The following is a 27,563-nucleotide window of genomic DNA, read 5'->3' on the forward strand; positions in this document are numbered from 1 at the left end:
ACATTCCTGCCTCTTTTCTATTTATCTTTTCTCTCCTTCTCCCTCTATATACCACGCTTCCTTTCTCCCTTACGCTCGTTCGTTCCTTCTCTCTCCGTCTGGGTTCTTTGTTCCCTCGATGTACCCTTCCAACGACTTTTTCAACCCCTCGCAAAGTCATTTTCATTAATCTAAATCGACATTGATAATGTTCGTCTGAATGAAGCTATCGCGATCCTTTTTCAGTCGGCCTTTGTGGCTAACTATTAAAAGGCTCATCTACCGTCTGGTTAACAGTGACGGGTATTTGCGAATCTGGTCGCAGACAGAATTGTCACGAACGATTATTTGTGTTTCGTGGCATCGAGTTTTTAGGACTGGTGCGACGATGAATATCTTTAGATCGGAAGTTTTTTATTTAGTACGCGATTGTCGTTTCACGTTACTTTTGTGATATTAATAACTGAACAAGAAAAGTCGAACTACTGGAGTGTTCAAATTATTTGATTTATTATTGAAATTTGTGGAATGTTATTGTTTTATTCGTCGACTCGAAGAGTACCTCTAATAATAAATATGCAGATTATACGTTGGTCAGAATGTTTGAAAAACTTTATGTTCAAGGATTTGGAGGTTTATTATTTCGTTACTAGCGTAAACATCGCAACGTTTAGAACGTCGCGTTGCGTCTGTTGAAAATAGCGAATGTTAATTCGCTCGAGATTCGTCTTGGGTACCGAAATCAAATTTTTAGAACAATAAAGCGATTCAATTACTTCCATTTGCGGAAGATTGCGAGACTTTCGATAGAAAGAAGCCAGCTTTCCGGCAAACTCAGCCTTTTCGTTTAAGATTCTCGCTGATTGGAACAGGTAAAATTCCATCTGACATCTGAAATATGAGAACTACACCGATAGTTTCTCTGAGTCTAGATTTTTCTTTTTAATCGACATTAGTCAAACATCCTCTGAATTCCGAAGAATCAGAAATACATATGTCGTTCTATACTTTTTCGCAATTACTAACTTTCTCCATATTTGGGCAGTATAAAAATGAAAGAAAAGATTTGACCGTTGCTTTCAAACTTACCTTTTTCAGATCACTATCGAATATATAACAATTTTCGATCTTTTATACATATAGAGGAACTCCGTTCCACTCGTCGATAGTAGAACAACCGGCGGCGTCTGCTGCATCGGTCTTTAATTCGCGTATTATTTGTTATCGTTCGATCTGACAACGCACGTAAATCAAGATGCTTCTGGAAAAGCAGCCTGTTCTACTTTCATGTTATTCGCAGCTCATCAATTATAGCTACATATCGTCTTTCGGCTGAAATATGGTTATTGCGCAAGTTCCTGCTTCTGGTCGGCCCGTCTAGGGTTTAGGGCGTGCTTTGAATCGAACTAATCTCGAGAGAAGGATCGTTTAGAGAGAGAGTGACCTAGAATCAATCGATCGTATCACCTTTATTTATAGCTACACTTTTACCTTGACGGAAAATAAGACTAGCCTGGTATCGTGTGCATATACAGAATGCATGGATCTTGCAAAGCACGAGCATGGTTACTAATTTAGTTGGGCTTTTCAAAAATGATCGATCGATTTCCAAGGTTTCGGTAGTTTCGGATCGATACAGCTAGAAAATAACAGGATTTATGTATATTCGACTAGTTCTTGATGTTTACCAGCGACAGGTATCGAATTCGTAGCACGTGTTTCTCTCGTTGTATTACAAAGGTGATTAATCAGTGCAATGCAATATGTCGCTACTATATAAACTTCAGTTCAACACTGGATCAATAGCACATAATACATTTGCCTAATCTGATTAACGATGACATTGATTTCGTTCGAACGATGAAATTTCACTTCAACGTGCCCGCATTGGCCTAATTAATTCCGACAAGAGGAATGTAAATAACGGAAAAGGATACGTTGTTTCTTTTGCTTCTAGTTCGCGGTGTGCAACCGTTTGACCAATACATGGTAGACCGTGAATTTTCTTTATGCTTAAGAAACATTAATCGAGTTCGTAAATTTGCGCTCTAAAATATGTATCGACGATAAAATAAAATAAAGTATAGTGTACGTCTGAATGCATTAAACAATCGAAAATAAAGGAAGTTTATAGCGTAACAAAGTATACAGATCTTTTTAGGACTACAAGTTTAATGGAGCGTAGGTATGTCGTTTCGCAATGAAGCAAAATGACTGAAAGATCATGGTTGAAACTTTGTCTCGTAATTTTGTAAATTCGGTTCACCGGTGCTAAATCTTGAAATCAAAATTTTTCTTTATAATTTATCATGTTTTTTTACCACAATTTATTATCGACGGTTTATCAAATTTATTAAAATTACCGAATTTTCTATTATACAATTTTGGAATTATTTCATGCGTTTGGACAGATTGAAGTATATAAGCCATAACTTGTGACTGTATGCCACAATTGAATAAAGAGAGAAGGCATATAACGTCAGTTATAAAATATAAGGTCTCTCATTCACGAAGTACCGAGTTACCGAAAAAGAATAGCATTTTCCTGTTCAATGAATTCTTTCACACATAACGCGTTCCATTTAAAGCATTCGTTTCCACAAAATGAACGAATAAGTTATTGTAAGCGACACTTGCGTATTTTTCATAATACATTTTTCGTATTCGAAATACTTTCTTGAAAATATTGTGGAATTAAATTTACTTTATAGAGGCAAAAAAAGATAACTGCTGTATTCTGAATAATAATAAACTTTAAGATAAAATATTTTTATTCCATATTGTATTATACTTTTAGCGATTATATTTAAGAGTTAAAAGTACAATGCTGATATACAGGGTGGTTGGTAACTGGTGGTACAAGCGGAAAGGGGGTGATTCTACGCGAAAAAAGAAGTCGAAAATATAGAATAAACTTTTCTTTTTTTTTTTAATTTTTCCATCGAGACAACGATCTACAATGAGATCCATTATAACGTACCGCGTGCGTACCGAGCGAAAATTCAAAGTCGATTTTCTCGAAAACAAAGCCTCAAACGAAAAATTGTTATTCTATATTTTCGACTTCTTTTTTCGCGTAGAATCACCCCCTTTCTGTTTGTACCACCAGTTACCAATCACCCTGTATATGTAAATGTACTATGATGGTAGAATCTTTGATTTATTATAATAATTATTATTAGGATATGTACGATTCAATAAATCGTATAATTGTGACGAATTATTCTATTTCACGCGGAAATAATAGCCTTTCTTCGTTGTTCTTTGAATATATCCCAATTACGTCTTTCAAGTACGTTATGGAAAAAATTTCATTGAATCGTTTACAGTGTAAACATATACATATATGTAAACTTTACACAATCGTTCTACGCACTATGAAGTGCTCTTAGTACGGAAAGTTGTTATTTTACAGGTATTTTACAGTATTGGATAGTTTTTATTGAATTTTTGCATGCGGAAAACACTGGAAATTCACGTTCTGCGAAAGAATCAACGAAGCGATGGTCACTGTACAAGTACACCATAATGAAAAAAATTTGTAGCATGATTGATAAAATGGAAGTTGGAACAGTTGAATCCTACACGAAAGTTCGAAAACTCGACAACAACGAGAATACCAGAATGCCAATGTGGTTGTGGAAGCGAATCGAGAGAAATCGATATATCGGTGCGAAAGTTAGATGGGGCGAAATAAAATTAAGATAGATGTGTCTGAAAGAAAAAGTAAAACGCGGTAGGAAATTAAATTTGTGTGGATATAATGGTTTCTCTGAAATTATTTTCCTTAGTTTTTATGAAATACAGTAGTTTCGACTCTCTGTGTCCAGTGAAATATATCGCATAAATAAGAGAGAGAGAGAGAGAGAGAGAGAGAGAGAGAGAGAGAGAGAGGGAGAGAGTCTTAATTTCAATGAAACATCTCAAGTGCCTACGAAAATTGATAGGAAACTTTTTCTATAACTTGTTGCAGCTTAATGAAAGTATCCTTGATTCTTCTACAAATTTATAATATCCACATATATTTGGTACAGTTCTGGTAGCGTTGAGTTCTCGCACACGAACAGCCAACCTTGGAACCGGCCTCGGCACCGCGGCCGAATGCGAAATGCAACAGGATTGTGTCTAGAGGGAGAATAATGGTTGTAGTCGGAGCCGAATTCGACGCACGTGCACCCATTAAAGACAGACCAAAATATTGCGGGGTTACGACAGATGCACTTGCTCGTGAACTACCCCCTGCTACGTCCGACAACACCGAGAATTCAATACTCCTCTCGCTTTTTGTTCCTTTTACCTTCCTTTCTTTCTCCACCTCCATCGCCATTTCCTCCTCCCTGTTCTTTGTCCGGCGTCTTCTTTTTGTCTTCTCTGGCATATTCAGAGCCCCTCTGTTGTGCCTCGATGTGCTCGCTTGATCGTAACCATTGACGTTAGCGTTTTGTGTGAGTATTACTCGTCTTTCGTTTCCTTCTTCTTCTAGCCAGAATACATGTTACGGTATTTCGCTTCTGGGCAACTTTGTTAAAGATATTTACATATGTAGCAGTTTATACGAAATCAATCGAACAGGATTATAATTTATTTCATAATTGTCTACTTCATAATTTAGCGAATCTTTATAAATTCATCTTCCGCAAAATTGTTTATTTCAATTAGTCATCATCAATTTTTATCAATTAGAATTATAAGTAATGGAATTAACGTGCAACAATATCGTAAAGAATAATTTCAGTTGCTTTCAATTCGTACGATAGAATCTGTTATGTGCACCAATCACGTATTCTATCATTTAAGAACGACACGAAAGAGTTGTGTCTCGAGCATTCTCGTACCTTCTCGACATCGACTCACACGTCTCTTTCTTGTTCCGGGATCCCTGTTTCCTGTTTTTCTGTTGCGTGATTTTCCACTTGCAGGTAAGTATTTAGCTATTTTTAGCTAACTCTCTGTTAACAACTAGTGTGTTTTTAATCTGCGAACATTATTCGTACTACCAATGCATGATATTGATCGAATTGCCACAGCACAACGAAACCAGTGGCTTTACAATTAGAGCACTCACAGATCACAATTTATTTTCCCTTTCGTTTTTAGCGATGCATATAGCGTTCTCTGCGTTCAGATGGATGACCTGAACGTGAGATATACGACTTTCTCTATAACTGTAAACCTACTGTGTAAATTTCATTGATAGCATGCTATGGACACATTAAAAAACATTAAAATATGAGGCGAAGATATTTCCATATATTTTCAATGTTAATGGTAATAATTAAATTTTGCTTTTTTTTTAACAGCGATAACTTCATTCATGATACTATATAAATGATAGACTAACGTGTAATCTATGATAAATTCTAACATTTTATAAGTCTAGTTTAAATAGTAGGTGGATAAAGAAAAGGGCTACAGGGACCGTAATTATGAACATGAATTCTAAACACAGACTCGAGTGATTAAAAATTCGCGTAGTTTCAATTCGTTGCGAACAGAATGTGTACTAAGCTTAGCAGGTTTGCCAAGGGATTATAGTGGCTTACTCGCAATCGTTGCTGTGTAATATATCGAATCCGTACTCGCAACACGATCCACGATGCTCGCCAGGTTGAAACGAATTTTCGAGCAAACTATCGCTGAAAACGGAATTTTATGCAGCAACAGAAGTTAATAACGAACTCGCGTATGATTAATTTAAAAAAAGCGCTGTATCTCCGAGAAATATATCTACGTATTTATGTATGTAGTCTCGAGATGTTCCCGCTTAAGATTTTAATGGATGTACGGATTTAATATACCCGATAATAAGAGAGTACGAATATCATATAACATGTCACAATTATGCTCTATGACATGAAACTCCTCATTGATGATTTGGGGTATTTAAAATGCAATAATTTGTAATTGGTCCGCGGAACTTTAATATTTCCCTCCTCATTTAGTAAATTGCATTTAATCCTTTTAATTAGAAAAAATATAGCTTGCAAACTAGGCATAGTCGTTAATTATTTTGTTTTTAATTAATTCACTGAGAATTTCCTCAAAAAATTGTAATGGAAAATGCAGAGAAATCTGATAAAAATGAGAAGCTTTTTCTCTCGCGTCGACTGTCCCGCGAATATCTTGTCTCGAGTCGCGTGTTTGGCATAGCAAAAATGTTTAAGATCATCATTTTCACTTCCTATGGAAATTACAACTCTCGCGATGAGTTACGACAATATTCAAATTTATGGCAGCTACTGGCGAATTGTATTAGTCACATTCCAATGTTTCACTTGGATTTAGACAAGTTGTTTTTGTTGCAGAGAGCCTGTGCGGACGTCACGAGAAACGTCTGTTGAACGAGCTGCTGTCATCATACAACACACTGGAGCGGCCCGTTGCCAATGAGAGCGAGCCTCTCGAAGTGAGATTTGGCATCACGCTGCAGCAGATCATAGACGTGGTAAGTTATTCCCCTGACGCGACGGCTCCAACGTCGTTAATCATTCGCTGTAGCACGTCAACGATTTATAAAGAACTAAACTGCCGCAGTTCTTTCGAACGAATTACGAGCTTTCTAATTTTTAAATCAGACGATATCGCGAAATGTTTGCTACTAAATCTCCAAAATCAAAACTAATAAAGTCTGTAAAAAGAAGAAAAAAGTAAAAAAAAAAAAAAAAAAAAAGGAGAATAGATCGACAACTCTTCCTTGTCGTCAGACTTAACTGCATTAAGCGCTATCGACCATGTTACTTTTCGTTCAAATACCTCCTGTAACAATTGAACCGGTTAAAATCCATCATAGCCAGAACGATTTGATATTCTGCTTTCTAATTTGATCCGCGTGTAATCGCATTTATATTAAGGGAATTACCAGCCGAGCACATTTCGCTAGGTTTTCTTCCTTTCTTAAGGAAATCGCATTAGAGAGGATTTACGACGGGAGCATTTTCGCTTCCATTGGCGGCAAACTGCACAATGGCTAGTAGTTCGCATATGCGCGCATGCTATACGTTTACGTATATACCGTTCCATCGATGGAACTTCCTTACGAAAGATTTCCATTATAACCCGCTGCTTTCTTTCGCTATATATGAGAAGTTACCTGAATCCTATACGAATACCATCTGTTACCGTTCGATCCGATTTCTTTCTTCGCGCATTCATTGCTCTCTTATCCCTTTTCCTCCGCGCATTTGTCCCACGTGAAAGGAAATATCAGTGACGCGAAGAAGTGGCCACAATGAAGTAACATCGACATTCCAAAAAATAATGGCACAAAAATGTGACGAAAGTTTCTTCTCCGTCCTCCTTTATTCATCGTTACAATCACACCTTTTAAGAGATTAACAACCCTTTAAGTTGTTAAAGTTAAGATGGCAATCCTTTAAGACTATCAAAATCTGTAAAATCTTTCCATAAAAGTTGCACAAGTTTCTCAGTCACCAGACTCTGCTTTTATTTACAAAAAATATATCAAATCATCGTATTCGTTGACTCATTCCCCCGATCGAATACAGTTTCATCACATTACGTGGACAAACAACTAGCAAAAGGAGGAAAAGGCTCGATAATGACGCATCAAATATTCAGTGTCAATGACCACGTAATACTTCCGGGTATTACGTCGACGGAAGATTACGAAAGTTACGGTGACACGGGGTAATTTCCGTGGCTGATGCAGTCTACAGGGCGGCTAGCAATCTTTGCGTGAATTGCAAAGATAAGGAGGCCGAAGATTAGCTGCGCAAGTTTTTGCACGTCAAAATATCGGTCTTATCTAAACGAGACCATGGCTAACAGTCGAGGGTTGGATAGTGTAGCGGTATAGGGGCGGAATGAACGGAGGAAGAGGCAGTGAACGAAGCAGATCGCATTATGTGCTCCATCTTGCCTTGACTGGCCTTGCCTCGGTCATTTACTTACTTTATGCAGCTTTCCTTTCGGCTGCCATCGCACGAAGCATCGCACCATGCCATTACACGAATATCTTCAACGTTGATAATCGGAAACGTTAGTACAAACTAGGGAAAATTTTCCTATGTAAAAGCGTAATTGACAGTAATCGTCGCACATTTCCGTCGCTTTGAAAGCACTCTCATTGTAACATCCGTTTATACCTGACTGTTTTATTATTCTACGTATCAGATGTTCGAAATAGTTACAGGATATTTGAAGTTCTAACACATTCGCTAGGAACAATTTGTTTGCAGTTTCCTGTTATTTATGTTACGTTACATACTTTCAGCGCTGTTATACCTTTGATCGTGCTATTTATATATAGAATCTTTTACTCGAGTCGAACATCCAAACAACGCTAATTGTTTTACCATTCAAAATTGAAAATTTGGTTGGAAATATATATTATACACGTATTTACAGTATCTAGAACTGTAGGTTAAATTATCTTTAAATATCGTACTATTTTGTATGGAAAGTACCGTGCACGGTAACATACAATTCTGTATATTATTCCGTCCCTCTCTCCGCCCTCTCTCTTTGTAATGCTCAATCCGACTAATGTTTCAATGCTATGCGCGGGCATATGAAGCGTAATTACACTCGACAAGCAAATATTTTCCGGTCCATACAATTTCGCATGGAATAAAGCGCTACCAGCGCTGGGGAATTCCGATATACGACTTACTTGCTATGTAAATGCATGAAACGTAATTATTGCACATGGCAGACAACCGTTCATATTGATGGGAGTTCCTGTGCACATACGGGAGAGCCCCGCAAAAAAGGTAAAAATTCTGATGTAAAGTCAAAAAACGAGGAAAAAGGAAACGACGGGTCGCAATTGAATTGAAAGTTACCGCGAACCACGGAAACACGAAAAAATGGAATCCACGTTGCCAAAGAAAATGTCTTCGTCTCTCAGGGGAAAGAATATCTTTTATGCGGAATCCTGCGGTTAAAGTTCACTGAAATCAATTTCTTGTGTTATTACGGCTCCGGTGTATCGTGGATATTAAATTTTTAATCGTTGTTACTTCATGAATATTTGGTCTTTGGCTTCTCTGTACTCGCGCCGGCTCAACCGTAGATTCATCAATTTTTCTTGAAAATCATCTTCTCTCTCTCTCTCTCTCTCTCTCTCTCTCTCTCTCTCTTTGAAATGGACCTCGATTTCATTACGCGAATCGTAACGGATATTCACGGAAATATTTTTATTTACATAACCCGTTCCTCCGAGTGGTAAAACAGATTCGATCTTTTCGCTTATTTGAAGGGAACGTTTACCTCGAACGCGAATGGAACGTATTATTATACTAAGTTAAATCGGACGTGAAATAAATCGATCGTATGCACATATACGTGATCGGAGAAATTAGAGATGACATTTTGAAGGGAAGAATGTAAATTGAGAACTTTCGTCTGAGTTTGTATTTATCTTCCAAATAGAACCATACGAATAAAATGGATAAAGAAGTATCTACGTCAATATCAACTTTGGCGGACCTGTTTTTGCAAAATGTTAGATAAATACGGGAATCGTTAAAGTTTGATTATCACTATTAATTTAGTTTTTAGTCACCACTCGTACTCTATTATTACTGAAACTATAAAAATTATGTTTCAATGACTGGAAATTAAACGAACAACAAACATCATCGTTCGTGACCATTCGTTGGGAAAACGAATTCGTAAAAACAGAGCTCCCTTTTATCCTTCCACTATATCGATAGTCCGGAAGCGTTTTAATTGGATATTTCGAGACAGAACTGAATTCAGCCAGGCAAACCGTACGTTCTGGCCGGAAATCCAGTTGGACCAAAACGGAATTCGTGACCAAAACAGATGGCGTGTGATCGTGAACAGGTTAGTACACAGAATTTCCATTCGTGTTCTGTTGATACACCGACGTTTATATGTATTCTGTTTTGCAAAGTGCAGCAGGCTGGGAAAAGTTCTGCACTGCGATAGTGTTGCAAGATGACGATTCTATTCGGTGCACACGAGGATACGTGCTGCACGTTTTGATAGCACCTCCTCCTCCTCCCCCCCCCCAAAAAAAAGACAAATTTTTTTCGTTTAGTTCGATATGTTGCCTAGAACGCTTCCAGAGCATAAATTCTAGGCAATAATTGTTTTTGTAAGCATAATCGGTGCGCTCTGCTTGCCTCCTAGTTTTCGTATCCCAACCGTTTAAGCTGTCGTATCTGTTTCTATATCATCCTTGTGTCATCTTGATCATTGTATGTATGTACCTCGAATTTCGAAGATTCTAACAGCGATGTTCCGCTGGCTTCGGCAGTGTTCCACTGCTCGAGGGCTTAGCCCTCTGAATTATCAAAGTTGTCAACGGCGGCTGGTAATCGCTTTTCCTTTCGCATATTAATACACGTATATTATGTAGGAAATTTTGTTAAGTTAATTTAAAATTTTATAGTAAATTGTTGTTTAGGAATAGTCGCCTCTCGTCCGCGATTATTTCAAATCGCATCTACCCTGACGTAACGTGGACGCCTTCGACGCTACGTTCTAAACAAATATTCAATATATTTAAAAAATAACAGAACGTTGTTTTATAACTATTGGGTAAAAGAAGAACGATAATGAAAATACACATCGATGACGAACGGTAAATTAGTTCTTGCTGCGAGATATCGTGATCGATAAAAATGAAAACGGTAAATTTCGTTTCGATGGTAGTGTCGTTTGACCATGAACTCTGTATTTATGATGGGCATAATGGAAATTGCGTGGCGTCATGTTTCCTCTTTCGTTCTCCAGTGGCGCGCTGTCAGCTCTTCGCAATGTATCGTGGCGTCCTGCTGATTTTCAGTTTCCCTTCGCGTTCTTCGCCTGCTCCCGTTCGTGCAAGCTTGTTCAAAGGCGCGTCCACAGCAACGCAAAGTGACGAGATGCTTTTTCATCAGCGTCGCAATTATAAAATGGTAAAGCAAGCTCATCGTATTACTCGGCCTTCGCCATTTCACGTTGCAAGTTGTACGTGGGTCGGAATAAAGGTACTGATCAGTGAAATTTCGCCTCGACACGACCTTATTTTCTGCTTTTGTTGTCTTCGCTTTCCTTATCTTCCTCTCGTCTCTTTCCTATTCTGCCTTTTCTAAAGTTTCTGATTAATTTTTCCACTTCATACGCGAGCCGCGATTTCAATTCGGAAAGTTCGACGTTCGACGACTAATATACGGAATATATTAATAAAATGTGTTTCGACCTCATTCTCGATCGCTCCTCGTGAAATTCAATAAATTAAATTTATCATGAGAATATCGAATATTGTCACTCTACGCAAACAAAGTTTTATACAATCTGTCATACTTTTGTAGATGCGATGATTGAAATGTAATTAATATTTGGCTGTTATTTAAAGAAACTTCAAAGTTGTTAGTAAACGAAACATTAAATTATTTTCTGATAATTGTATCGCATGCTGTATAAATTATCTTCCTTATGGTAACGCTAATTGTAACTGACTGTATAATATACATACTGATTGTAATGAAATGAAAATCGAAAGCTGTTGACTGATATCTAAAAATAATAGGTAACGGAGAAAATTGGTGAACTCTTATTGTGCGAACTTCAATTGTACAAACTGTTCGTCCCCTGACATGTTCGGATAAATGGAATTTTACCGTGCTGCAATTATCGTTTGATCAATAGGATGTTTCTATCGCATAAACATTTAATACAAAGTTAACTGTTATTTGATGTTTCCTGTCATCTTCCTTGCCTGCTTATTCAATCTGACGTTTTACACGTAAAAACAACGCGTTCCAAACAGCTTCGTGCATTAAAGCAAGAGATATTTCTAAATGGAGCAAAATACATCCCATTACTCAGCCTGTTTCCCCTTCCCACCCGGTTTCCTTAAGTCGCGTTACTCAAGCTGCTTCGAGTTTTTACCCTTCCTTCCTTCCTTCCTTCCTTTCCACCCCTTGTGCCTTCTGAACGATCGTTGCAAAGAAAATTGCAAACTGCTCACGTTCCCGTATTTTTTATTTATTCAACCGGAACGCGTTTCATATTTTCGCTTCCGCGAGTTGAACGATTTTTTTGGTCGTTGATTATTTTTCGGTCGCTAGAGAACGCTATTTTTTCTGACAAGCTTCAGCCACTGAATCTGTTTTTCCCTTTCAAATCGCCACGTTTGACCATTTCTGCAAATCATTTTTCAACCTGCATTTGAACGAAAAACCGTGAAACAGCGCCTCTCCTTCGTTGAAGAATTTTGATGCTGCCTTTCGTCCTTCGCTCCCGTATTTATATTACGTTTCTCTTGTATTTCAGTAGGAAAATAAAACAAACGTCTGGAAGATATTTTTCTATCGATTAAAATACAACAATGTCATTTCTTCATAATATAGTCGAATATATGTATGAGGCGAAATTCTAATCGACAGAATAAAACGAAATTGGATAAAGAAATCTAAGAACTTTTGAAAACGAAAAGTAACTGTTGAAAAGTAAAAGTTCCGAAATGTATTTCTTAGAAACAAAAGAACCGGTGGTCGTAATTTTTTACGCGAAGATGGTATTGTAAGCTATTACGTTTGTCCATAAACTTTCGTGGTTTTCGCTCTCCGCTTTTCTTCTTTTCTCGGCGTCCGACCAAACGCCTGAGTCACACTACTGGTTGGCTCGCAGCCCATGCATTCAGCCAAACGTATACACGTTGCATACCAAAAAGACCACAAACCACGATCCTTGGTTAACCCTTCGAAACAATCTTCCCATATTTCTTGTCCTATCGTTGTTCTATTCGCAATTCTTCGTTGCAATGTGAAAAGAACGAATACTTGAAATTAGATATACGTGGTACAATGTTGGCTGCTTCCATTTGAATTGTAACATGATCGAATTGATCGTATATTGTGTATTGATTGCGCGCTGATATTAGAATTCTAGTTTTTTTATTCGCTAAGATAACGCGGCGCTTTACATAGTAAAATAACAAAACTTTCTTACTTTCATCTATTTTTTTCCACGGAAATGTACGAATATAGCAACGATTCGATGGGATCGTCGTTTTGCGTGTGCCTGTAATTTTTATCTTTCTCCGAATAGTACTCGATTTATCGCCTGCAAAGGAGTTAAATTGTTCGAAATGCAACTCTTCAAAGCGTTTATACTGCGCGTACATAAAAGCGGATACGATGAGTTGTATCGCGGTGAATGTTTTTCACTCCTCTTTTACATCGTGTACGCTGCGCAAAAATTAATCATTGCACAGAACGTGTACCTACTTAGTTTCTCGTTTGAAAAATAGTTACGTTATGCCAGAGTAGCTTATACGGCTCTGTTTTCGGCGAATGCTTTTATCTAATTTTCCACGAGGTTAATTTGCCAAGCTTTTTCAACAAAAGTTACTATTTCGGAATTTACTGTTGCTTTTCTGTGATATCTGTTCTACGAAAACAAACGACGCTGCAGAATTTCCATTTTATTAATTTTAATGTCACATCGAGTGTCTGTTACCATTACGAACATCAATTATTTTAACAACGGTACAATCTTTAAAAGAAGAATTCGGATAACGTGTTGTACTATATTATCTTGTTTAATAGTTTACTTTTTTTCCAAAATTACTAAGCGTCAATATTGCGTCAACGTAACATTTGGTTTAAGCAAAGGCAAACTTGGGTTTGTATCGTTTTGTTTAAAAATATTCCATCAAATTTAGAAAATTTCTGTTTCACCCTACAAGTGCTTAATCCATACGTAGTACGGGCAAGGCGAAAAATCCAATATCGCTAATCTGAGATGCATAAACGCGAACAATCGCAAACATGTCAACGATCTAAAGCTAGTATAGAGTTGTAACGTATGTATATTCGTCTCGTGATCTTCGTTTACAATTACATACAAAAACGAAACAGATGACTGTTGCAACGTTACAAGGCAATATTAATCGAATCTCCTTAGCTCTAACAGAAAGACATTTCCTAGAAAGTATACCAGCCACTCAAATGAAGCGAATCGTGCAAAGACAATATACCGTTTGTTGCGAGAAACGTCTAGATGGAAAAAGAATACGAAAAGAATTACGATATTAATGTTGAAAGCGTGATGTCGGTTTATGCGTTCCTTGCTTCGAAATATTACTATTATATATGTAATATCAAAAAAAGGGGGGTATACGCTTGGTCTATCATATACTTAAGTTCGACTTTTCTCGAGATAGTATATGTTGTAAATTTAAGGCATAAACTAAGAATCGTAAGAGTGCTGGGAGAGAGAGAGTGTGTGTGTAAGTAAGAGTGTATGCCTTGGTGACGTCAAAGCTAAATGAGAGAGGGAGTGGGTGCGAGGGTTGAGGGTCAGTATTTTTTGACCTGGGAAGACAGAAGTTGTGAGCCGAGTGTGAGAATAAGACGTACGAAGATATTGTAGTCAGTTTTTGCATTGGGTAATTGCCTGTTAAAATAAATAGAACATCCTTTCTTGTCCTTACTCTAAACTATGTAGGTACTATATATATAATAAAGAAATATTAAAAAAAAAAAATAAATAAAAGGTAATTAAAATGTACGGAGAAACACACATTTTCAGGCTATATTATTAGAGGTAATTTAAAAGCCGCTTTTTGTAGTTTTAATCGGCGTTTGAATGATTTTAAAGATCGACTAGTTTCGAGTCGGACGAATTTACGACTGAAAGCCTCGTGTGTCCCAAATGTAATGTCTCACTACGCGTTCGAGAGGGAAATTTCAACGTGAAGGGTTGACCTGTTTGAATCGACCTTCGATTTGTGTCCGCTTTGAAGCGAATACGAGCGCAGATTACGAGGGGCTATGCGTAGACCGTAACCGAAGGCGTTGTCAACAATTTCGATTAGTTTCGACACCTGCGTCGTAGCCTCCCGTTGTGCACACGGTTTCGTCAAATAGTGACACGACTGTACTCTGTAAACAAATTGTACAAACGTTCCTCGTATTTTACGAATTTCGTGTATCTTTCGAACATTATCTGTCATTCATTTATCTATACACTGTTACCTCTATAAGCTATCGCGTTACTCAAATATAATACATACTAGCTGATTATTTCAATAAGAGTACAAAAATAATTCTCTAGTAAATACTTCTCAAACGACACAATGATATGTTAAATACGATGATACGTACGTACATACGATGAAAAGTCAGGAATAAATTATCAAATTAAGTTATAATTCCAACGAACGATTTTGCATTATTTCGCGGATTATTATTTCACGGAGATTTAAATATATTAGCGAACGAGTGTGTAGTTTCAGTACTGTATGTCTCTTCGAAAACCATACACCTTTTGTTAGAAACATTTTCTCGTACAGCAAATAATATACGAATTGTACGAAGTTATTCTGTTAACGAGACTCACTCTGTATATGTATATTCATTCGATTTAAAAGGTTCGATTTTGTTAAACAGCCCAGCCTGATGGTAAAGTAAATTTCCTTCGAATCTCGTAATTGCAAACGCCATTAGGTGTGAAAACGAAATTCGTGTTTGCAGGTTTGACGACAAAAATAATACCGTGAATTAACTCGACGAGCAGTTCTTCTCTAAAACGGGAATAGCGAGAAAAGACTTGTAATAATCTAATAACCTGTTTGGTTAGCGCATACATCTCTGGTGTGATTTGTTTCACGATGATTGATTCGATAATTTGATCGCTTATTGATTTCCGATAATTCTCTGGTCTCTTCCACTGCGAAACATATTAAACAACGATTAATCATGGCTGCGACAAGCACGGAATTATTTTCCTAATAAAATGGATATATGTACATATATTATCGATCTACGCAAGTTGAAACTTATTATACGCGCTATTTAGGCTATGAAACAAAATCTTTAAATTCAACGAGTATCAAAATGTTGAACACGCAAAAAATTTTGATTTCGCAATTTTCCTCTGTCGTGTTCTTGATCGGAAAGCTTTATACGTCGTCGATAGTTTTAATTTCACTATCAGCCGAACGGAAAATCGACCTTGGACCCGATTCCACGTTGAAATGAAAATCGAGCGTCAATTCGATTTCACTTTTTAATATGTTTGACACGCACGTAGGTCAAGGTTGCGATTAACAAATATGCCAACGAATTCGGGCAGATGTCTAAACATTCAACGTTAAGCTATCGCGAAATCTCCGCAAAGATTCGTGTCTCAGGAAAATCTGATCATTTTCGAGATTCGTGGTTCCTTGGGACTCGTGTTTATCGCAAATATATGTATCGTTTTACCTCTTTCCAGAGTGTAAATGTACCCTATTAAAATACACTATAAAATTTTCTGACCAATGAAACTTTTAAAATCAATTCTTACCTCGCTTTGAACATGTATAAAATGAAATTAATTTCTGAGATAATGGGCCATGCTAGGTTCGTGTTTGAAAATGAAATAATACGTTCACTTAGCACTCGGGCTATCTGTTAATTACATTCTTCATCACTTTCTTGCTATTACTACGTCCTAGCCGAGTTTTGTGAGATTAACAGGCTATTTTTATCACGAATAGTTAAACTTAAACCGTTTGATACTTGTTGCGCTGGTTCGCGAGCTTTCCTTCTATTCTATGCAGCTTCGGGATGCACATATACATTGACATGCAAATCTAGCTTCTTTTCGCCTCGAATCGAGACACGCCTTTGAGATTTATTTCGTTCATGGTGATAGTTTTGAAACGTAAATCTTTTGTATAAAGCGTACAATTTTTATATGAAAATTATAAACTTAACCTCTTGTTAATTGTTTCCCTTTTCTTATCATTTCGTTTCATTGCTTTATTTTATTTGTAGTCGTTCATTTTGCGTTATATAATATACTTATTCGGCAATTAGTTGTGCCATTAAGTAATTCAAGGAAAAGCTCGATATGTATCGGATAGAGATATGAAATTGCAGAAACGAAAGTGTCGCGGTAAGTAGTTTTGGTCAACGACCGGTCAATTCGTTCGACACGATCGTTTACCAAGTGGTTTGCCTGGTTGACAGTATCGTTGAAGTGCACTCGTTTTATAAATCACTTTGAACTTCTGATGATGAGTCTGTGGTAGAGTGCGGTTCCCTACAGAGCACTCGGGAAACGAACGATCGCGGCAGCAATTTGTGGTTATTGATCCTAGTTTTTGGTGTGAATTTTACAACTTGTACGTCTCACTCTCATCATTCTCTCTCGCGCTCGTCTTTACACGTATCTTACGGACTTTTCTCTCGCAACAAAATAATTCTATTATATACATGCGATATACTCATTCTTTCGTTTCGAGAAAATTGAAAAAGAAATGATCCGTATATCTCAAATTTATGGAATTAATTTTATTTCCTACTTCTATAAAACGATTCAAACACTAAAATTATACTAACTCGATGTTTCTCTTTTGTTTTTTTCTCAGGATGAGAAGAATCAAATATTGACGACGAACGCGTGGCTGAAATTGGTAAGTGGTTAATTAACTATACGTTAACGTGTATGTACAGACCGTATGGGAAAGCACTAGTTTCTAAAGCCTTTACGTAGTTTTCAGCTTAATAAGTAGCTGTTCACTATAGTATTAACTCCTTGGCGTTCGCAGTTTCTTGCATACATATACCGAATAGACAAGAGCGCCAATGAGTTACAGAACTTTCTTCTAGAACATATTACAGAAGGAATTTCAATCTAAAATCACGTACAGTATCTTCGTTCTAATTTCGTAATTTTTAAGAACCATAAACTTAACAGATATATAAGTGTGAAATAGCTGTTTGTAAGTTATTACCAGAGAGACAATTTGTAATAGCTCGTGTCGAGGAACAATTTGACACAAGAGACGCACCGACAAGAGTACCGGTAATGGGGTTTGCGGTAAAAAATGGGAAATTTAAAATGCACTCGCGGTAATATCGTCCTTTTCCTTTCTCCAAACACCGTGGTGCACCGGTTCGCTTACAGGTTTACAGGAAATCAATATACCCGAACTAATACTCGCCTGTCACGGTTGCTATTCTCATTTCCATCGAAGTGGTATAACGTTCCCGTTGAAGAACGCGTTCTATTAGCGGTAATGGTACGTGGTGCGAAAAGAACGACGTTTAAATATCTTGGGCTAATTACTCGCGCAATAAAGAGCATCTTCAGAAACTTTATAACAAACTACGGAGCTTCAAAATGAAAAACAGAGTTTCCTGATAGCTGGTTCGGAAGTCGTTTACAAAATTTACAGATCGATGCTTTTTAGTTTTCAATTTTTATATTTTTTATTCGTGTAAATTATTTCATTAGAAAATATGCTACTCTTGAAAATATATTACTCTTAATATAGAGAAAATTCTATGCCTCGAGTTCTGCATTATATTTTATTATTTTCACCGAGATTTTTAATTCTCAAGCATACAGATATTCGTTCGTAACAAATTATTATTTTTGTCCGTGTTCAGGAATAGTCAAAGAAATTTATTTTCCATGCGTATTGTAATACGTATGGTGATCAATCACTCGTAATTTTATATGACTTCTGTCAGGAGGATTCGATTGCTCCGGCAAATTGAAATTTCAATTTTGTTAAAATATGAATACGCGCGAGCGAGAGCCGAAGCAACGCGCGTAGAATATCATTTCCATTTTAATAGAACCACAAGTCGGTGCACCAGACTTGCAAGTTCCTGTTGTAACAGATAGGGAAAAAATGTTGTCGATTGATGGAATCGATTATTCATTTACACTGCATTCGTCAGGCAGACTACCGACGAGGCGGAAACGCAGCTGCGGCCGTCAGTATTAGCTCTTTCCCTATCGAGCGCTTGTCAGAGAATTTTTTACAATTTCTGCTTAAGGTACGTCTATTGTGTACTACTACAATACTATTGTATTGCTCAATCGTCAATGCAGGAAAATGAAAGACGTGGTCGGTTCCTTCTACTTTATCCTCGAGTTCGGCGGCAAATACAGTGGCTGAACTTCGTATAGGACGCAAGATGGCAATTATTGCCTGTGCTTATTAAGATTGCGCTTATCCGATAAAAAAGAGAAACAACGTGAAGTAAAAGGAGCGATGGAATATTTAATAGATGTTCGAGACTAACTTTGATCGATACTTGTCAAGTATAAAGGGAAAATTGGAAGTTAGATTGAAAGCTCAGGATAATGAGAATCAACGATAAATTAAGAAATTATCGATAACGATCGACTAAAGTTTGTAATTGCGACGATTGTAACTTTATTATTATCTGAATCAATCGAATCGATCGAATCGTATTTAATTAATGTATAAATTAGCTAAAACTCGGCCATTTCATTCTTAACGACCTAGTACAACTACGTCTAATAATTGATTATTTAATTATCATTAATTTATCAAAGCGTACCACGCGCTTTAAAATGCCCACGTTTCTTCTTGACTTTATTTGTAAAAATATTTATTAATAATTTAATAAACTATTAAAAAATAATAGCAGGCGATCGTTTTCTTTTCGGTGATACATCGAACCACGAAAAAGAGGTCAGAAATCAACGGATCGATTGAAAGCATAGCTACGCTTCTTTTCCACTTCGACATGACCAAGAAATTTTCAAGACCCTCCGCGTAGCTCGATCGATCTTCAACGACCAGTGGCGATGATCTATCAAATGAGATCGACAAAATTGATCCCACATGCTACTACTGAAGCAGCGGTGATCGAGGAAACAAGAAGGTGCATGCATCACAGTCGATTCAGCCAGTTCGAGTCATCCTTTTCGTGTTTCCTTTCCCGCGTGGCAGCTTCGTGTTTCCCTCGGGTACGAAAGGAACGTCGTACGGGAAAGAAGGTGGTTGGTGGCCACGAGGGGATGGAAAGTAAGATAAAAGGGAACGGCAGCAGCCTGTACACGGCAAAGAGGATTCGAGAAGATCGAGAGAGTAGAATGATGCACTCTTGCGTCTTTCTGCAACTCCGGCTGGATCGAGATGAAAAGCACGAGGAACGTTTTTTGACGTTGCTGCCTGGAATAAAGAAATGGAAACGAAAGGCCCGGGAACGGTAGCCGCGTGCCGGTGACGTTTTGGCTTTCTTGCGCGATACGCGACAACTACACGGGAATTTATTCATAACTCACGGCGCTGCTCTCTCGGGGTTGCACGGTCTATAAATTTCGTGTCATACTCTTCCATACATTTTTTTCTAGAGACAATTGTTCCGTGTTTATTTGACGGGAAGACTAAGGTGCAAGAACACGAAGCTACTGTTAGCTTCCAATTAATATTTACGTTTAGTGCTCTTGATAACAGATTCCCTTGAGAAATAGACGACGTAATATTTATTACGCTACTTCTAAGATAGAAAACTGAGTTTGCAGCGACGTGAACGATCGCATCAAATTTAATTTAGTAATTTCCATCCCACGTTCACGCGCGTACAAACGCATTCGTACATCTTGTAATAGGGTTGAAAAAGACTAATGTCAAATTACGAGTGCAAACCAACTATTACCTATTTCCGGCCCATCTGTTATTTTTATCTGGTCCCTAAATCATATCGTGTCGATATCACTCCGTTTCCCGGTTTATAGCTATTTTATTGTTTCTGAAGAATTGATTTCCGGCGGAGGTAAAAAGATTTCCTTCCTGCCTTTCCACCGTCAATTCGTCACATCCTCTTTTATCCTCCTTCGCTTCGTCACCTTTTTCCATCCCTCCAACTGCTCTGGAATTCGATTGTATCTCCACTCTTTTTGATCTGTTTTTTGTTTCGCTCCTCGTTGTCGGTAATCGACGGTAAAATCTTCGAGAAGCCATCGAATCTCTTCTCGAGGAAATATCGATCGTCGATCGAGCACTAGAGAAAGACGATTATTTTTTGTCCGATTAATTAGCTCCAAGTTCTTCTCGCGGATTCCTTGCCGCCGTCTATATCTACTCGGAAACATCGATTTTTTAATTCCATCCGTATCCGCTTCCTCAGCAAAAAAAGTAGATATCGGAGAAATGGAAAGATTTAGGAGGATGCAGATTTTTAGGAGAAAAGTTCCAGTCGACCGAATGAGATAGTATTTAAAACGAAAGTCACATTACACCCTAACGCTTTAAATATCGCGAGATTCGAATAATACGATACGCGACATAAATATTTCCAAATGTTTAATAATTTTAACCAATGAACTGCATTATGCCTAATGCAATTTTTCTAATGACGATGTGACTGCCAATGTAAAATTCTCACGTCCTTGCAGTGTATAGTCGTCGTACGACTGCTATGCCAACATCTGCTAATTGTACCGAAGTTACTCACCTTTGAGAACAACAAGCTTAATAAAGCCGTCGATTCCTTGGTACGGACCAATCCGTGCATTAAAATTACATCGTGAAATTCTCGGCTAATGACGAAGTTCCAGCGAAGAGTATTATCGTCGCGCGGCGCGGACCGCTTTGAGGCGGCCAATCAAAAGTTTCGAACGCATTAAGCTGAATAGAATTTCGAAGCAATCCCCGTGGCTGACACGATTCGCCTAATTTTGCAATCTGTTATAAAATAATCAGCGCAGAGCTGTACAGGCATGGCGCGTCCCTTTCGTTCCGGAAGGCAACCAGTTGCGGAACAGTTCAGGACCTGTTGAAACCGTCCGTAGTAATTCATCCTTGGAAAAGAGCCGCTGAATAGAGCACAGGTTATTTCTGTCCTTTCAGCGAGAAAAGAGCGAGAACTGCACAGTTAAACGAACGAATTGATACGAACTTAATCCAGAGCCCTCTCGCGTTGGAATTTATACTAGTCTAAATCTACCGAGAGTCTACAGTTGTAAACTGGAAATCAGCGAAAGTAACAACGTGCTTGTTTAGGGAACAAATTATTAGAATAGTTTCTGATAAGCGTCAATTACGGTAAAAGGAGCGTTACGAGCATTATAAACGCAATTTCAATGAAATTCGTAATTCAATCGGCAAATGGATAATTTCACTCGAAGATGCGTATCTGAAAAGAAATGTTTAAAATATATCCGATACACCTTAAGAATAGCTATCGTTGTAAAAATACATTTGTTCTACTGGTCGCATAGAATTCGCCGAATAAACAAGAATCTGACGGAAATATCGTAATAATAAAAGCAACAGCTCTTTGAAAAATGCGAGGAAAGAGAAAAACGCTGGCTCGTCAAAAAGGATGCCTGTTTTTGCGTTTTACATGGGCAAAAGTGAAAGCACGTTTTGAACGAGCACTTGTGCGCGCGAAAGGCCGAAAAATAATTCAAACCGAAGTCTACGCAGCCCGGATACAAAATGCTGAATGCCCTCCAGTGGAAACATTTGTGCAGAAAGCATTCGGACTAAAGCTGTAGGAACTCGGTTGTGCACGACAAACCGGCGGCCGAACGACGGAACGGATTCCGGTTGAATACAAGCTTCCGAGTTTTCCAAAAAATTCAACGACGAGCTCGTCGTCGTTTCCGCCGTGTATCTTTTTTATTTTCTCTTTCACCCGTCTAGGCGTTTGATAAATGAAGCTGTCGATCGTTGAGACGCATTGCGAGTATAGTAGATATATAACTGTGGATGAAGGAACTCTTGTACGTTTCTGACGTGGAAGTTTGCTAACGTCTGCAAATTTCTAATGGAAGAAGAAATTAGAAAAGATCGCGATAAAATACGGTGGAATCCCGATTGGTCTGCTTCGTTGGAATCCAAACAACTCGGATAAATCGAGGTCTACGACAAAACACGAAACGTCGACCGAAATTCATAAGGAAACAAATCTTCGGGAGGAAGAATCTTTAGAAGAAGTTTGGTTTGTGCAAACGTGATAATCGAGTGAAGTGAACAAAAACCGAAAGTGAGAAATAAATCCTTTCCTTTTCCTAGCGACGTATATCTTAATTTTCTTGAATTTCAAATATTTATATATCGGACATAAAGATGCGAAGACGCACAGATATCGAGCAATTTCAGCGACAAATCTCTTTAAGCAGAACGCTTTTCGGGGTACGAATTGGAACAACGCTCGCTGAGGAAACACTCGTCTTCACGAGCTGCGAGCAAAATTTCGTGCAACTTTCGAACGTTCAAGCTGTTTTCTCAGCAAACGCGGCGCAAGCTCGCTCGTTGCAATGTTTCTCGTACTACGCTCCGCTACCTTTTCCGTCTTTAATGGAATTCTTCCAGACATCTGCTTTGGAAGTTCATCTTCAGCTATCTATTCGACTCACCCTTCGACTTGGAATTGCAGGCGACGTGACGCTCGCGAGACATACTCGAACGTTTGAATTTAAGTATCCTATACCACTGAAAGTTACAAGTGCCTCCTCTCGAATCTTCTCCAACTTCTGCTTTTACAACGACTTGTCTGATAAAGTTTGACGATGAAAATCCTCGAGTATCTCCTCGTTTTGATGCAGTTGATTTCAACGTTTGAAACATATCTTAACACAGCATTGAACGGTGACGTATCGACTCGTCCAGTTTGCTGTCCAAAGGTTACAAACTAATGGATTGATTCATTTGTATTTGGAGAGGCTTACGATGCAAATCATGAACTTCTATGAAATTATAAAAACACGTCGTTGCAACGATCGTGTTATCATCCGCTCTTTGTCGTTACCTTTTTCCTTATTCCATGACATTCTTTTGACTAAAAGGAAATTCTATTATCGTGAAGCGACATTTCGCTTTTATCGTGAAGGTAACATTTCTTTTAACTAAACGCGAAACTCGTAAAATAATCCGATATTCATCGATCTTGCCGTATTCTTGATCGAAGAGGTACTCAACGAGTCACAGGTGTTCGGTCGTGTAACGTCTCGCGAGCGATGCTTAGACAGCAATGTTCAACGCATTTCTGACTATGTACGCTGCAAACACGCTTATCTCGCGCGATCGCGTTTCAAAGCTGGCCACAATCTGCATCGACACGCGCAGCACCAAAATAATTGCGCGTACTTTGTCTTTCCTCGTTGGGAAACCTGGATTGACGACCGTGTACTGTACATCTTTCGCAATGAGTAAACGAGAACGACCGGATAGCGGGATCGCAGGCAGGCATAGTCGGCCACGGTTAACATCATCACGTAGCGAACACGTCGAGCGTGTGTTAGCACAACGTCGCTACTAAATGTATGGAGCGGAGGACGTTGTCGTAACACTCACGTTTCACTAGCACGAGTGGCTGGAATAACGTGCCTCTAGAATTCGCATTTCAGATAAGTTGGCCTGCCTCTTTGCGAACCTTCGTAATCGACAACTCGGAAACGAAATCTTTAATGTCGCTCTCTTACGCGACGACACGTTCGTGGCTCGTTTCTCTTATCGAGCTTCCTCTCGTGCATCGAAGCTTATTTCTCTTTGTACGCGTATACAACTACTTTGGCCGGAACGACGAGATCGAGACCAATGAAAATCGTTATTCGGGTTATCCGAGTTATTGGATCTCCAGGGTCCACGGAACTTACTTAACATCGTCCATTTTGTATAGTACATGCCACGATATAACGGGCGTGTAAATTAAATCAAGTAGCAGAATTAATCAGCGGTTTAATAACTGTCTGATGTTTGTAGGTTCACCTAGCGTCGTGCACTACATTCTGTATGAAGGTTCCGTGTAATAAAAATTATGTAAGTTAAAAGATGTAAAAAAATAAAAAAAAAAGAAAATAATTTCCTTAATCAGATTTCATTGTTAATGGAATGTAATAATAATATACGGGGAAACCTCACTTTGTATTAAATTTACGATGCATCTTCCATTCGACCAATCATATCTTCTGTTCTTTTGGATGAACTTTTCGGATAAAGAAATTTCTAACGAAGGCAAGAAGGACAATTCTCTAACGATTAATTAAAAAGAAAATTGTTAATTTTTTGAAATTATATCGTGTTCAATTATATTCATCGGAAATCAGCGTTTGTTCCAAATTTCAGCTTTTTAGTTGATCGGTCGGCCAGACAGACAGACTGACAGACAGAGAACTAAGCTATATAATAACTGTTAAAAAAAAGGATGACTTACGAGGAGTATTTTATTTAAAAGTAGAGACATCGCAAATATAGCGCTATTCCTGCGTCCCTTAAGAAAAGGGGAAAAGAAATTATAATACGAATGTAAATTTTTATTTAAATGTACTTTCTAGAGACTATATTAACTCTGTTCAGTGGTGAAGCTATAAATTACTCGGAGAATATATTTTACCATCTGCTTCCGCTATTGAGTTTTCCGTAACCATGCTAGGACGCTTGGCGACATTAAACTCGTAAGGTCAGCGAATGTGTGTTGAATTAAATTAAAACTGTCGTAATTATCTACCACCTATCGATATCAGTCGAGGGTAAAGTATTTATTAGGTACTTAACCAGGCTTAACATAATTGGTTTTACATAAGTTAACCCTTAAACGTGACCCGAAGCCATCGTTACGATCAAGCGTGACGAGGATTTACGACCTCGCGAAATTTCAAAACGATAGATCGCGGTGTACGAGATAAGTGGTGCGCGCGCGATCATTTTGAAATTACGCGAGCTATCAAAATGTTCGATCAGCCAGTGGAAAGTTTGGTTAAGATTATATCTTCCTGATGATTAAACAAAAAAGTATCTTTTTCGCAAAGGGAGAAAAAATTGTAAATAAAAAGTACATTTTTCTTCGAAATCTATCCACAAATTTCAGAGAGCGATAAGATTTCGTTGGAAAGCGGGATTTATCGTTGCAAATGATCTTTCAATCGAATCGTTGTTCAAAGAAGGGTCGAATCGAACTATGAGATAGCGCAGATATCTAGCTTCCCGTTATTGCGCATCAATAATCCTCTAAACGTCTCTTCCACCATTTCCATTCCGTATACGAAGCAGAAACCCGATGATTTCAATCGAACGTTTCCTTTTCGAAAGCTGCCCTTGCGTTTTCTTAAAAGGCACCATTGATATACATAGATATGTACATTGAAAATGCAATGAATTTAACTTATTCGTCGCAGCAACGTTATCAAAGAGCGATTCAAATGTATCATGGTACAATAGAATTACTTTTTAAAGGGCACTACGTAATTACAGAATGATTACGGAACAATTATGTTATTTGAAAAGCTTTTTATTCTCAAATTGTTTGGTTCCTGTGTCGTAGATACAAAAGACTCCTAAAATAGAGAGACCGAAATATCGAAACATTTAAAATCAGTGACTATATAGATCAATGAATTATCTATTTTATATAATAATAATAACATGATAATAAGTTTACCTTTAGCTATTAATTTTTCATCGATTTATACATTTTAAATTGACTACGATACCCTGATACTTATAGGCATAATATGTACGAAAAGCAAGAGTAGCAAGCGTACACGAAACACTGATCAAATGTGTTTTATCAAATATACAGGGTGGGTGGTAACTGGTAGTACAAGAGGAAAGGGGGTGATTTTACGCGAAAAAAGAAGTCGAAAATGTAGAATAAAAATTTTTCGTTTGAAGCTTTGTTTTCGAGAAAATCGACTTTGAATTTTGGCTCGGTACGCGTGCACTTTATCACGTCTCGTTGTAACGGATCTCACTGTAGAACGTTATCTCGATGGAATAATTTATTTCATTATTATTTCGTTATATTGAGCGCTGGTACATACTACACAAACTGTTAGTTAATGTCGGCCAAAGTCAACGTTGAAAACGAAAGAATTGGAAAGAGTAAGCGACTGAAAAATAAGGACAATGTTACAGTTTTGTAATTAGAATTCTGCTGTATCGAGCGAGCCAACTTGGCGATTGCAATCAAACGCTCATATTCTCTGCACAAACTCGCTCTCGTTACTGAATTTGACGTCTGAAAGCGAGGGTTAATCGTGCTGCACGTCATAATGCCGCGCGTAATCATCGATGTTCGACAAAACAAAGGAAGCGATTGCCATGCAGAACATATAACGATTAACGAAGAAGTAGCGGGTGTCGTTAAAATTGTTCCTAATCTTGACCATTCGTCATCTTTCTCTTAAAAAATTGGTACACTGTATTATACGTATGTTGCATAAAGTCATCGTTCGAGGTGGAATTGACATTGCCAGGTTGTTTCATCTATAAGAAAAAGTTGTACGCGAGCGTTACTAGGAAATTTGTTTGAATTTGGAATAATAAAGTGGTACGGTTGAGAGGCAATGTTATTGTACGAGCCGAGGAACAAGGAAAATTGAAATTAAGTCTACCATGAAATCAAAACCGTCCCCGCTGCAAGCCGCGGCTGCGAATCTATCGGAAAAAAAAGCAGGCGCAAGTGGGATGGTAGCGACACAAATAAGCGACATAATTAAAATTAAGTCGGCTGTATAATCAAAAGCAAGCGCGATATTTCGGTCATTTTCGCTGCACAATCGATAGACGTTAAATATTGGAACAAGTGCTTAAAAGTTAATACGAACTTAACAAGAAAAATAAAATAAATCAATTAAATTATGAATGAGCAATAATTTCGCTTTTTCACGCAGTTGATGACAAATTTAATGTTCCGCTGAGGCATTCCTGAAATTAGGCATCTAAGGACATAGATTAATTAGTTCATGTGCCAAGTTAAACGTTGTTGCCTTTTCTCGCATGAAGCTGAAAGTGGGCGACACGCCAGCCAGCCAAAAGCAATGAGCGACAGATGGAGCAGAAATTTCCGTGACTGTTGAATCGTAAATTCATCTATACGATTAAAATTAATGATGTGCGAAGT

General features: G+C 37.9%; 1 protein-coding gene across 3 annotated transcripts in view; it reads left to right on the forward strand.

Moving 5' to 3' along the window:
• The window catches only part of nAChRalpha6 (nicotinic acetylcholine receptor alpha6), a 280,059-nt gene that overhangs the window by 76,333 nt on the left and 176,163 nt on the right, over nucleotides 1-27,563 (forward strand). For all 3 annotated transcript variants that reach the window (XM_069115136.1, XM_069115135.1, XM_069115134.1), the window contains exons 3-4: nucleotides 6,285-6,424; nucleotides 17,318-17,362. In XM_069115136.1, coding sequence (XP_068971237.1) covers nucleotides 6,285-6,424; nucleotides 17,318-17,362 — 185 coding nt within the window. The remainder of the gene's footprint in view (nucleotides 1-6,284; nucleotides 6,425-17,317; nucleotides 17,363-27,563) is intronic.

This window comes from Bombus flavifrons, chromosome 6 (assembly GCF_040668555.2).
Source record: "Bombus flavifrons isolate JBK064 chromosome 6, iyBomFlav1_principal, whole genome shotgun sequence".
Taxonomy (NCBI): Eukaryota; Metazoa; Arthropoda; class Insecta; order Hymenoptera; family Apidae; genus Bombus; species Bombus flavifrons.